The sequence below is a fragment of the Lynx rufus genome, unplaced genomic scaffold (assembly GCF_022079265.1).
Source record: "Lynx rufus isolate CCGP_SWC_20201006 ecotype Redwood Valley unplaced genomic scaffold, mLynRuf1.p SCAF_5, whole genome shotgun sequence".
Lineage (NCBI taxonomy): Eukaryota > Metazoa > Chordata > Mammalia > Carnivora > Felidae > Lynx > Lynx rufus.
This window is the reverse complement of record NW_025814867.1, coordinates 38,108,908-38,122,406: the sequence shown is the minus strand read 5'-3', so window position 1 is coordinate 38,122,406 and position 13,499 is coordinate 38,108,908. Positions and strand designations below refer to the sequence as shown.

Here is a 13,499-nt window from a genome sequence, read left to right as displayed (position 1 = left end):
TTCACAAAGCCCCTGGAACATTCTCAGTAACCCCCAAGAGTCTGAAACCAGACTTTGAGCACTGCTGTAATAACATGTAAAGGAATGTTTACTGAGGAATTATTCAAAATATCAAAAAGCTTTTCAACAGGTATATGCTCATCAATAGAGAAACAGCTTAATAATTTGTACCTTCCCCTATGGAATGATGCCAGCAGATTAGAGCTGTGACTGCTGACTTGCAGGGATTTCCAATAGGTATATTTATTGTGCAGTGAGAAAAGAACAAGTGTGTATAATGCAAACCATAGTCAATGTACAAGTACACACATTTGTATATGTACAGAACTTTATAAGCACATATATATACTTGTGCAATATATACTTGGTTTCTAACATGGTCTGTGGGGGCCAACTTGTGCAAATAGAACACACACAAAAGAGTGCACCTAGCTAAAAACATGATAGAGAAGGACACATAGAATATAATTGTTATCTATTTATCAAGCAAAATCATAAACGTAGGAATATACACAGAGAGAAACTAAATGTTAAAGAAAAAGACAAGGGGCACCTGGCTAGCTCAGCTGGTGGAGCATGTACCTCTTAATCTGGGGGTCATGAGTTTGAGCCCCACATTGGGTATAGAGCTGGAAGGAAGGAAGAAAGGAGGAAGAGAAAAAAAGGAGGGAGGAAGGAAGGAAGGAAAAGAGAAAGAAGACAAAGATCACCTTTTACACTTACGTGTGCATCTGAAGATCCAGATGAATGAACATCTGATGATCTGGTCTGCAATTATTACAAAAGGAAGTCAGTATTTAAATGATCCTAAAATGTATTATGCTAACAAAACAAGGGTGCCTCAGGTTATACAGACTTAATCTTCCCAAACTTGTAGCAATTTCTCCTCAGCTAATAAAACCAAAGGCAACCTATGACTTATAAAAAGGTTGTGACCAAATAAATGTGCAAGTCAATTCTTTAAAATTGAGGAAGCATATGGGCCAAAATATGTAAATGACAGTGGGATATCTCTGAAGCATAGTTAAACCTTTTAAACTGTAGACTGGAAAACTAACCACTATTTTACAACAGAATTTTTGTGTAAAAGCTCTTCCCAAGTCATAAGATACACTGTTTACTGCCACAACACTGACAGAACAGCAACATCTTGCTATACAGCAAAGAAACTTCCCCTCCTTCCAACTACCCGGTCATTTAAGGAGCAGATTCTAATAACAAGAAAATCCACACATAAACCCTGAATGTAAAAGGTACAAATGCTACTGCACAAATAGTTCAAGAAAAAGAAAACCCTATTATCAAATCCACAATTGGCCACCATTTACAACTTGTTTTATGGGGGCTGCTCCTAATTCGGCATGCCACTGTTGCTGATTGTTGCACAGAAGGAATTCAGTCTTCAAATGATGGCACTTCCTGACAATGGCAACTGGTAAAATTTCATATTTTTCCTAACTGACCTACAGATCAAATTATATACGGCATACAATATTATTTTTTTCCACTATGCATCTAAAGACAAAAAAGCCAAGCTGCAAGACTATTAACTAAATAACATGTGATATCTGTCTGAAATTTTTACTAGGAGTCCAGAATTTAACTCTGTCACTGAGCTGTTTTTATTTTGCGAGGTATTAGGTAATGAGATTTGACTTATTTCTATATATATTTAAATGTTTAAAGTGAAACCAAGAGGGGCACCTGGGTGGCTCAGTCAGTTAAGCATCTGACTCTTGATTTTGGCTCAGGTAACGATCTCATGGTCATGAGATCACACCCCACATCAGGCTCTGTGCTGAGTAGGAGCCTGTCTGGGATTCCCTCTCCCTCTCTCTGGCCCTTCCAGAGTCAGACGGGTATGTGAGAGCATGCATGTTAGTTCTCCCTCTCTCTCTCTCTCTCTCAAAATAAATAAACATTAAAAAAAAAAAAATTAACTGCTTGCCAATATAGTATATTAACCTAGTAGGTAACAAAAATAGTATCCTAATCACAATAGTAACAATAAGCAGCAAACGCCTGGAAACCAAATAAAGAAATGTACACAACCCAGGTGAAGAAAACACAAACTTTATAGAAGGCTTCAATTATTCAAGTTACCTTTTGAAAAGACTCATTATATTCCTGGATGGGAATAAACATTATTAAGACAATGTCAATTATAACCAAATTTATTTATATATTTAATGCAATTTCAACAGCTCAATACCCCAAAGGGAAATCTTTGCATTGGGACAAAGTTACCAAAAATAATTCTAAAGTTCACCCACATAAGTAAACACTCAAGACCTTATAAGACAGCGCTATTTAAACTTCTATGCCACCATATTCAAATCATTTCTAGGACTTAAAAATAACAGCATGGCTTAGGAAGATGCATTAGCTGATTTCAATTAACCTAAGATGGCATCGGTCACATTTACTGCAAACCAGGTATTTCCCACTGATATGGAGCTATTAGTACACTGCATTCAGAATGGAACTTCTTTAGACTTAAGAAGAGTTAGAGATATACAAATAGTACTTAATAAGATTTTAAAAAGAATAACCAACTTCTGAAGCTAATGGTCCTAGTAAACAGTAAATGTAATGCTACTACAGAAGCTGACCTTCCCTCTTCCTAACCTAGAACTGACTACCATTTGTCCTGAGTTTGGTTTTTATGCTTTTTAACTGAAGAACAACAAATTAATGATACCTCAAGATCTTCCGAGGTCTACAGCACAATTTTTCATCCAAATGAAAAAGACCCAAAAGCAAGAAATCAAAGGGCATAATAAGGGAAGCTTGAGACAATAAAGAAGCAGACACAGGAGAAATTTATCTCAGGATAGAGAAAGCAGATAGTACAGATGTGATGAAAGACAGCAAGAACACCCAAAAGTAGAAAGGATCATTTGTTCTCATGATTGCTAAGGAGTTAAAGGTGAAACCAACTATTCTATACCATATGACACTACATCCTAGTGGCTGAGAATAAAAACTTGGTTCAACTCAGCAGGCTAGCCACAGCAACACTCCTCCAACACTGCCATTCTGCCCCTTGAACTTTCCATTCCCTTTACTGACTCCTAAAATGTCTTTTCTCCTCTCATCTTCTAAAGCAACAACTTGCATCTCCACAAGTTTAACAATCTCTCCATAGGCGGCATATCAACACCTTTATTGCACTGAGATGACTTCTAATTCCTTATTTTTGACCTTAGTACCTCGGGTGGATTCCAATCTGTTCTCAAACTACCTCCAGTTATTTTCACCTGAATGTCTGCAAGCTCCTCAAACCCAATATATTTAAAATTCTTTCCAAACTAGCTTCTCCTATCAGCCTTATTTCTGATACTGGATTGTATCTCTCAATCACTCATAATATGGAAGTAGTAAAATGTTTTTAAGAGCAGTTTCTGGAATAAGACTTCCTGGTTTTAACACTTACCAGTTTTGTAACCTTGGCCCTACTTCCTTCATCTGTAAAATGAGGAGCACCCTGCCTCACAGGATTGTTGTGAAGGACAAAAACAGGTAAAGTACATACTTAGAACAGTGTCTGGTGCATAACTTCAATAAGTGTTGGCCAGCAACAGCCCTATAACAGAATCATCCTGGACTCCTTTATCCCCTCATAATCACATGAGTCAAATTCTGTTCATCCCACTTCTAATACAGCTCTCCCATGGGGACTCTTCCTTTCTAAACACACCATTATGGTCTAGATCTTCCCTTAATTCAACTATCTACTGGTACTATGTCTTACAGTAGAGATACTATAAAGTAAAATAAGACATACTTCCTGTCTTCAGGAGCTAATAAAAGAGTCAAGTAAAACAATGGCCACAAAAGCACAGAGGGCAAGGTAAATCTTAATGGGAGTGGCGAAGTTGTTAGGAAAAGCTTCCCAGAGAAGATCTGAGGTGAGATTTCTGAAACAATCCTCAAAATTTATCAGGAGCACTGCAATAATCTTTAAACTGGTCCTCCTCACTCCCAGATCCTTGTTAAAGTATGTCCCAATAATCTCTTTCCTGCCTCAAATTTTCCATGGCTTTCCAATTTTACTCATAGCATTCAAAATCTCCACTATTTATCTCAAACCTACCTTTGCATCTCAGCAACTTTTATTCCCTTATGCAAGTGCCCTATGCACTGGCTAAATAAGAGACCATTTACGAATCTATTTCCTGGATTTTTCTTTACCTTACCCATCTCTTTATAACCTCTGCTTATTGTTCAAAAGAACACAAATTCTTCTATTCTTCAAGTCTCCTCCTTGCCACCCTCCATTTAACCAGCGGTCACTTCTGTCTCTAAACTTTTAGGTACCTCTGCTTTGTACTATTATGTGTTGACTTTTTTTCACTAAACAGCATGCTCCCCAGTTTGTATAGTCTTACTTAAAGTTTTCTTCCTCAAAGTCAAGCACAAGATCTGCCAAGTGACAGAGCCTCAATATACCTGTTGACCTAACCTGCAGGAACAAGTACGTACCCAACAAAATTAAGTTACACTCCACTGTCAACATACTATGCTGTCCACTCACTAACAAGTGTAGCAACTACCTACTTTAATATCACTCTCCCAAGGCTAACTAAACTAAGGTCTACCTCTCAAAAAACACTTTATAAGATCACTGAGACATGTACCACATATGATAAAGTTAAATCACAAACCTGAAATTATCTTTATTTAAAAAAAACAATTTTTTTAATGTTTATTTACTTTTGAGAGAAACAGAGTGCAAGTGGGGGAGGGACAGAGAGACAGGGAGACCCAGAATCAGAAGCAGGCTCTAGGCTCTGAGCTGTCAGCACAGAGCCCGACACAGGGCTTGAACCCACAAACCGTGATATCATGACCTGAGCTGAAGTCAGAGGCTTAACAGATTGGATCACTTAGGTACCCCATGAAATGATCTTTAAAATTACATCCAAAACCATATCAATACATGAAAAGTTTTAAGAACATTTTGAATGTCCTGTAATTAGGCCAAACTGAGGAAAGGCCAGTAAAAAATTTTAACTCCTCAAGGAAGAGACATCTAACAGGACCAAATAGCATCAAATGCTACTGGCAAATACCATCTTCCTTTTTGAAAAGTTATTTCAGCAAAATATCTAACACATGGCTGGTCTGCAATAAAATGTTAAAGCTTAATGATAGTATAAGAGACAAGTTATCTACAACATTAGTGTTTTCGAGTTTAATATCCCGTAGCAAGTTTTTGTTTTTATTTTTAAAAAATGATGCTCTTTGTAAAAAAGTGGTAGACAGGCAGGAGTCTTCAACTTGCATGCCAAATGAGCCTCTCTTTCTAAGGCAAATAAGTATCTTCCATAAGTTTACATTCCAGGAAGAATAAAGCTTCAGGAATAAAAACCAAAAGAAAATTAAAACTGGACTTTCAGAAAACAATCAATCCGATGAGAATTTTTAAAAACCGTATCGAGTCATATTCAAGCACCAGAGCTGCAAATACTCAAGTTTCTAAAGAGCACCAACCAAGAAAATGGAAGTTCATAATTCCACTCTCCCCCCAAAAAGACAACCTTCCACTCATTAAACTATCCACCTTATATTTTAAGATAAAGTTACAATCATAACATAATAAAGTTTCACTCTAAACTAAAAATGGCAAACCATGAAGAACATAATTTTCAAGGTTTGTGTTTTGTTTGGAATGTTTTACCATATCGAAACCTTACATATTTTCAGATACCATCAAAAGAATGTACACATGGGGCGCCCCAGTCAGTTAAGCATCCGACTTTGGCTCAGGTCATGATCTCACCCTTCACAAGTTCAAGCCCCATGTCGGGCTCTGTGCTGACAGCTCAGAGCCTGGAGCCTCCTTGGGATTCTGTCTCCCTCTCTCTCTGCCCCTCCCTGGCTCGCATGTGTACTCTCTCTCTCAAAAAGAGTGTTAAAAAAAAAAAAAAAAAGGAACACAGACAGTAATAAATATCTAAGGGTCACAAGCCTTGAATGTAACCTCATTTTACTCATTTCTTAGAAGCAAAATACTTTTGGGGCACCTGGGAGGCTCAGTTGGTTAAGGGTCGAACTCTTGATTTCGGCTCAGGTCATGATTTCACTGTTTTGTGAGTTGTGAGTTCGAGCCTACATCAGGCTCTGCTCTGACAGTGTGGACACTTGCTTGGGACTCTCTCTCCCCATCTCTCTCTCTCTAGCCCTCCACCACTCATGTGGTCTCTGTCTCTCTCAAAATAAATAAATAAATTTTTTAAAAAATTAAAGAAAAAAAGAAGTTTAGAAAAAAAAGAAGTAAAATACTGTTGTTAATCAGCAATTCTAACAGTTTTCTAAATAATTCAGCAGTAAACGTCGAAGGAAGCCAAGGAAGTCCAAGGAAGTATGGTCTACCTGCTCAATTTACCTAACCCAATTTTTTACACTATGGCAAAAAAAAAAAAAAAAAAAAAAAAAAAAAAAAAACCTGTCACAGAGGGAAATAAAAGGGTGCATAATTGCACTATATTAGCAAGTGTAACCAGCACAGGAAATGCAGAAGGAAAGAAAATACCGCATTCTCTGCCTATCCTCATTTTGCTGAACAAGCAAACAAAATCCTTAAAATCAAAATAATACACTAATTTTTGTAAACTAAAGTCCAAGGAAGTGCGTCTAACAATTTTTCTAAGGAAACGATTATGGTCTCTCCTCCCAAAATCAAGCTACAACATGGCACCAACACCCCTCTCCTTTAAAGCAGTATTTTCATCTGGTGATAAACAGAAATAAATGCATAGGAAACAATTAAGATACATCAAATAAATAATTTGCCATCAAAATCCTGCATATCGTACATTTTATTTTTATTGAAGTACAATTGACATGCATATTATTTTCAGATATACAACTTAATAACCACAATAAGCCTAGTTAACATGTTACCATGCATAATTTTTCTTGTGATGAGAACTTTCAAGATCTACTCTCTTAGAAACTTTCAAATATGCAATACAGTATTATTAACCATAGTCACCATGCTGTACATTCCGTTCCCTTGTACATATTTGAATTAACACTCTCCTCAATGTGTAGAAACATGATTAACAGGCATCCTGAACTATATCAATGGGAATTTAACTACCAAGGAATGAGCAAGAAACAGAAGAAGCTGTACGTTCCATCTGTACTGTAGAATGGGTCACTCATCTGCTCTGCCAGAGGAAGGAAAACCAAACCACAGAGATCAAGACTAGAAATTCCAAATACTATAGTATTAGCCAAAATGATCCGATACTCTCTCCAATAAATTCAGCACTTGTGTGAGAAATAGAAAGCAGAAATCTGGGCATCATTATATGATAGTTGATGACTTAGATTCTAAAATCTTAGGATTCGAATTTATACAACATTTTGAAAAGTAAGTACTTTCTATTTCCTCTAAGGACAAAAAAGAGAGGGGAAAAAGGAACTAAGGTTTATTATGTACTTTATTGACAGTAATTCACTTAATCCTTACATCAACTCTGTAAAAAATAGATTTACATCCATATTACAAATGAGAAAAATGAAGTGCAAGAGTTTCAGCAATTTGCCTTAATAAGACAAATACAATTAATTACCAAGTCATGATTTGAACCCAAAGGTCTTTTGCTTGTCATCAAAATCCATAATCTTTAACTGCATCGTACAGCCCTCCATACTAATGGGAAAAATTACACCGATATCCTTTGAGTCCTGAGATACCCTGATTCCTTTCACAGACATTGGTAGAGAATCTCGTAATAGCATGAACTGATGATAACCTAAAGCAATATATAAACTGAAAAGATATTACTGGAAGATCCAACAATTTACTTATAGAAACAGCTACTCCCTCACAACCATGAGAAGTACTATTTTAGGAGGAAGCCTGAACATACACATTAAAATGTTTTCAATGTATCCAAAACGTCAAATAGGAGATACTTAAAATATGACTTTGAAAACAAACTAAAATCATGAAGCTTATGCTCGAACTCTCCCAATAGTTCCCTAACAGCAGGCCTGTTTTTGTGAATCTGTTAAGTGGCCGAGTGATGTACCCAACTATTCCCCTCCACACCGACAGGAAACGTACAGGGGAAGGAAGAAACTGACAAGGAGTAAAAGTGGGATGTAAAACAGCCAAAACTGGTCCTCTAACCATAGTTTCTACAAAATTAAAGGCTGACTGTTAAAGCCATCACTAGTTACCAGCTAATTACAAACATCATCCACAAAATGGCACAAAGATTCTATTTATCAGAAACTGATAAAGCAGGTATAAAATGTGCTGGTTAGGTTTCTCAGAACTAAGGCTCGCCCCGTCTACCGTAAATTTAATTTCCTAACAACCAACTTATAATCATACACGTCTGCAAGATATAACAGTCCCTAGAACCTTTAAGTGTTGTTACACAACTTATTGCATTGGCATCAAAAGCTTAAGAACTACTTCAGGCAGTACTTACTACTTTTAATATCGTGTTGGACTTGAGAAACTCAAAGCAAAAAAACAGTGATCGGCCCAAGACGGCAACTAAGACCTGATGCTAACCACCACCTAACTGCTGCTAAACTACTTGTACAGCTCAATGGTTTCACAGTATGTGCACACGTTTCCCTGTTAACTCAAAATCAATTTAATAATCTAAAGTGGCTTCCAAGTCTATGGAAGGAGGAACACACAACATGGAGATGCAGGGGATCCCGAGCTCTTGAAAGTGAACCCTCAAAAGGAGCGCTCATTTTCTACTTCCTCGTAAGCGATACAAGACCACGTGTAGAGCGTAGCATTAACCTTGGTGAGGCAGCTCTGCAAAGGAGAACTGCTCCCGCCTCTGCACTTCCCACCCCGCGTCCTTCCACCATTGGTCCTCCCCTCACACTTGCAGCCCTAGATGTTATTTATTCCCTGGAGAGGGCTTGAGGTAAACTGAAGGAAGCCGGAAGCGTGTGAAATCTAGGACCAAAGAACCGAGGACAGAGAGGAAAACACTTAAGCACCGGGAAGAGATTCCCGCCTCTCCCAGGTGCTGTCCGGCGGCCTTAGAGCGCCACAAACAGGGATACAGGGGCGCTTTTTCACGGCTTCAGACCTCAGTTTAAATCCCGGATTTCCCTCCAGTGACAAACGCAGGCCGAACTACTCACGCCACCCGCCGTGGGCCCGCCAGCCTCCAACCAAATCCAGGCTAGGACTAAGGGGAGACACCAGGCCTCTCAACCTGCGCACCACAGTGCGTCGGCGCCCGGGCCTACCGTAGTGACCAGAACGCGGACTCCCACCCCAATCTCCTCCCGCTGGCCAGAAGAGTCTGTAGGCCCCAGATGACAGTGATAAACTCACTGACTTATGAAGTCCTCTAAGAAATTACCTTCGAACTGGCCTTCTGAGAACCGCCTGGCGTTTTGTCCGCCATCTTGAGTTTTGCCCCTCCTTCGGCGGCCGCAGCAGCACGGGCGAGTCGAACGCCGAAACAGCGGATCTCAGCGGAGCCCGCCAGAGGCGCCTTCAAGGCTGAATAGTCGACTGCCGAGACAGGGAATTCGGGCGGAGCTGTGCCACCTGACTTCCGGTGTCAGTAATTTCCCCGGCCCCGCCCACTCCGCTGAATTTTGTGAGTTTCGGTTGCCGGTCGTATATCGCGGTCCAGGAATTTAGAGAATCTCCTTTTTTTAACTTTCAGGGCTGGCTGATATTTCATTTGTCTTCCAGGCGCCAGCCCTTAGTAGGTGCGAACCAGTTGAATTTCGTGGGTGAGGAGGGAACGGCTCCTTAAAGAAGATGTGCACTGGTCAGCTAGGGAGCTGACTGGGGGGGCCGGGGGGTCTCGCATTCCTTGGCCAAAGACGGTGTTTGCGCCACCTCTGGAGCTTACACCACAGTGCGAAAGGCAAACTTGGAATTTGCACGTTACTTTCAGATAGAACGGTGCCTGGAAAGCGAAGAAAAAGAGCATTTGACTCAAACTGAGAATCTGGCAGTGGAGTTATCCCATAGACTGTTGGAGGTATCTACAATTGGGTACATGCAGAGAAAGGCAAAGTGAGAGAAAAGCATAAGTAGAATTGTAAATCTAGCATACATGTAAGCTGTGTGTCATTTAAAATTACATTTCATGGGGGCGCCTGGGTGGTTCAGTCCGTTAAGCACACGACTTGGTTTCTTTGGCTCAGGTCATGATTTGGGGGTTTTGCAAGTTCAAGCCCGAGTAGCTCTGCGCTGACAGCGAGAGCCTGCTTGGGATTCTCTGTCTCCCACTCTCTCTGCCCCCCTCAAAATAAATAAACTTCAAAAAAAATTAAAAATAAAATATTTCATGGTTTAGTATTCTTTTCCTTTTTAATCACAAATGGAGAGGAGACCGTAAACTGTTCTGTACTTAATATCTTTTTAAAGTTCTTTTTTTTTTTAAGTTTATTTATTTACTTTGAAAGATCGTGTGTGCACAAGTGGGGGAGGGGGAGAGAGAGAGAAAGAGAAAGAGAGAATCCCAAGCAGGCTCTACACCATTAGCACGGAAGCTGATGCGGGCCTCGAACTCACAAACCGTGAGATCATGACCTGAACAGAAATCAAGAGTAGGATGCTTAACGGACTCCACCACCCACGCGCCTCCTTTCTTTAAGTACTTAATAGGATCTGTATTCAAAGAAGGAAAACTTGCTTGAGAAGGTCATGCCTGAACCCAGCCAGTCAAGAAAAATGGAAAGGGCATTCCAGGCAGAGGGAGTAGTTGAAATAAAAGCCTGGTGACATGAATCAGTACAGCCCGTTGTGTAGCCACCATAAGCAGTCAAGTTTTATTAGAAGAGGTATAGAGAGGGTTGTGGCTGGAGAGATGGGTGGGAGCAATTTCACATAGGGTCCTGAAGCGAGCAGCATGCTTAGGAGTTAGAATTCTAGTCTGAAGATGAAGAGTGGGCTTCAATAGGGTTAGGTAGGGCTGTGGTGTCAGATTTTAAGTTTTAAAAAATTGCTCTTAGGACTGCAGGAAGGGAAGGAGTCATCACTTTATCTCCTTAATTCATTTACTTGAAATACTTTTGAGCCCCATTTTGTGTACAAAATCCTGCCCAAAGTTTTGAGAGGTTTACAGAGACAAGTAAAAATCACTGTCTTTCATATGATTTTAAAACTTAATTGACAAATGGGAGAGAGAAAGAGCAGAATTAAACTGATGCCACAAGGAAGGATCAATAGTTGTGGGAACTTTGAAAGCAGTAATTCTGAGAGTAAGGGTGCTGTAAACAGATGGGGAGGTTTCACAAAGAAGGGAACATTTGAGCCAACTCTGAAGAAGTAAAATTTTGTCTGCTGGTTGGTGTTGGGGGGAGAGGGAAGGGAGGTTGGTAGGGTGCATGAGGGAAGCACTGAGAACAGGATCTGACCCATGGCAGGCCTCAGGAAAGATTAACTGTCGTATAGCTGGGCACTGAGGGATCAGCAGGCTAGAGCTCCTGTTCTGGGTGGGCGAATGGGGGTGGCAGAACACACAGTAAATAAATGAGCAAACAAGACATGATCAGAAAGTGAAAAGTGCTATGCCTTGAAATTAAATTGGAATGATTTGCAACCTCCAGTCCAATTGAATTTATTTCCAATCTCGGGTTTTGTCACACTTTTTTAATTCTGGGCTTCTACTTCCCCCACCCTCACCCTGGCCTCTAATTGAAAGTGAATCAATTTTACACTCTTACTGAAGATGTCACTTCCTCCAGGAAGTCTCACAGACCTCCCTTCCCTATCAAGCCTAAGATAGAGACTCTGCTTCTGTTTCCATAAGAATCTATACTTTCCCACCCCAAATGCTCATCACACTTAATTGGTTACAGTCTAGGGTTAGAAAGTGAAATCAGCTGAAATGAAAGAAGGATTGGAATTGGCTGTAGCTCATCATGTTCTGACATGCTGCAGGCTGACTTTATCACTATAAAGTGAATAACTGCATGCTGTTCATTAAAATCCTCAAAGTTCTTCTCACAAAAATAATTTTTGCCAAATTTCTACTCCTAAAGAGTTAGAAGTAAGGGAACACAGACCTCCTCCTTCTCTTCTTTTTCATACAGTAAGATCCCAGAGGAAATCAGACAAATGTGACCTGACAGGAAGTAATACATAGGCCTTTATTAAGGCCTAGTTAAGTACACTTTAAAAAACTCACAATCATGGTTATGAGCAAAGTTGTCCTCCACACATATACATCATGAAATTGGCCCTATTACTTAAACCACAAATTAAAGAGGATGACAGCATGAATCATACAAATGGAATTTTACAGAATCTGAAATTTTTAGATTCACAATTACTATTGCCAAGGGACAACACATAACTGGTAAGAAAATCATAGAATTTACTACAATTAGTACTACTTTTTTACAATCTCACTAAAACCAGGCTCTTTGTCTCTGGCTGTTGTGTTGGGTCTCTAGTCCCACACCTGTCATCTGTTCTCCCTGCAGCTGTGTTCAACAGAGATTCCAAAATAGTGCCAGATGCCGTCCACCGAGGTGTTTTATTTGGTTCAACCAAGGAGATTTTTTCTTTGAAATTTGAGCTAGCATTTTCAAATTGGGAGATTTTATTCTTTTATACTCAGGGTTTCCGGCTTTTCTTGAAAAATGGGAGTCTGGCAACAATTCAGTGGAGGTGAGCCACAAGGGCCTTCTGGAAAGGGAGCCGCACACTGTAATTCACCATGCCTTCACCACACACACATACACACGCACACACACACACTGTAGACGAATGCCCCACACCTGACCTGCTTGTAGGCATTTGAGTTTTCTAATCCTCCTGCACAATTTAAGTCTTACTAGTGGTGATAAACAAAACGTTTACTACTCCCTCCCCCAGCACCAATGAGAATGACTTATCCATTAAGTACAAAAGGCTTAGTGCCTAGGACCTCCCAAATGTTAAATTTCTTTTAAAACAAGGGGGGGGGGAGTAGATTGGAGAGGCTGAAACAAAAGCAGCATTTACCACTGCACACAATGAAAGAGATCTTACAAACGATTGCCCCAAAGCCAAAATCTGCCGCAGGGTGCCAGTGGACTGCTCCTACTTAGTGGCACTTTCATTCTCCGGAATTTTTCAAGCAGCTTCTCCCTCCTGTCTAGACTTCAGGATAGAGTCGGATGAAAGCACAATCCCATCCATTTGTTTATTTGGCAGTTATTGAATTTCTAGCATGTGCCAGGCTTTGAAAAAAGAAGATAAGGGAGAGAAAAGAACAGCTAAAATCAGACTTAGCTCTTCTGTTAAGAGACATCCCAGCTGCTTCTAGGAATAGTCAGGGAATAGCCTTCAAGGAGGGTGTGTTCTGTGTGAAATTAAAGATTCTTTCTGATAAACTTGATTGTCTGCCCCACTTGAGCATGCTAGCCTGACAAGGTTTCAGTGGTAATAGTAGGTTCTCCCTTTTCTACCCTCCCCCACCAACTTACTTACTGATGGTATCTAGAATTCTTTTGACAATAGTAATTAGCAGTGGCTTTTTTTTTTTTTT

General features: G+C 39.9%; 1 protein-coding gene across 2 annotated transcripts in view; it reads right to left on the bottom strand.

Annotated features, from left to right (window-relative positions):
* The window catches only part of U2SURP (U2 snRNP associated SURP domain containing), a 53,941-nt gene extending 44,400 nt beyond the window's left edge, over positions 1–9,541 (bottom strand). Inside the window, exons 1-2 of one of the 2 annotated variants that reach the window (XM_047098950.1) lie at positions 9,363–9,541; positions 724–768 (exon numbers count right to left, since the gene is read on the bottom strand). In XM_047098950.1, the coding sequence (XP_046954906.1) occupies positions 724–768; positions 9,363–9,407 (90 nt within the window). In that variant the 5' untranslated portion in view covers positions 9,408–9,541. The remainder of the gene's footprint in view (positions 1–723; positions 769–9,362) is intronic. The other variant, XM_047098949.1, reaches the window with a different exon arrangement.
* Between the last annotated feature and the right edge of the window lie 3,958 nt (positions 9,542–13,499).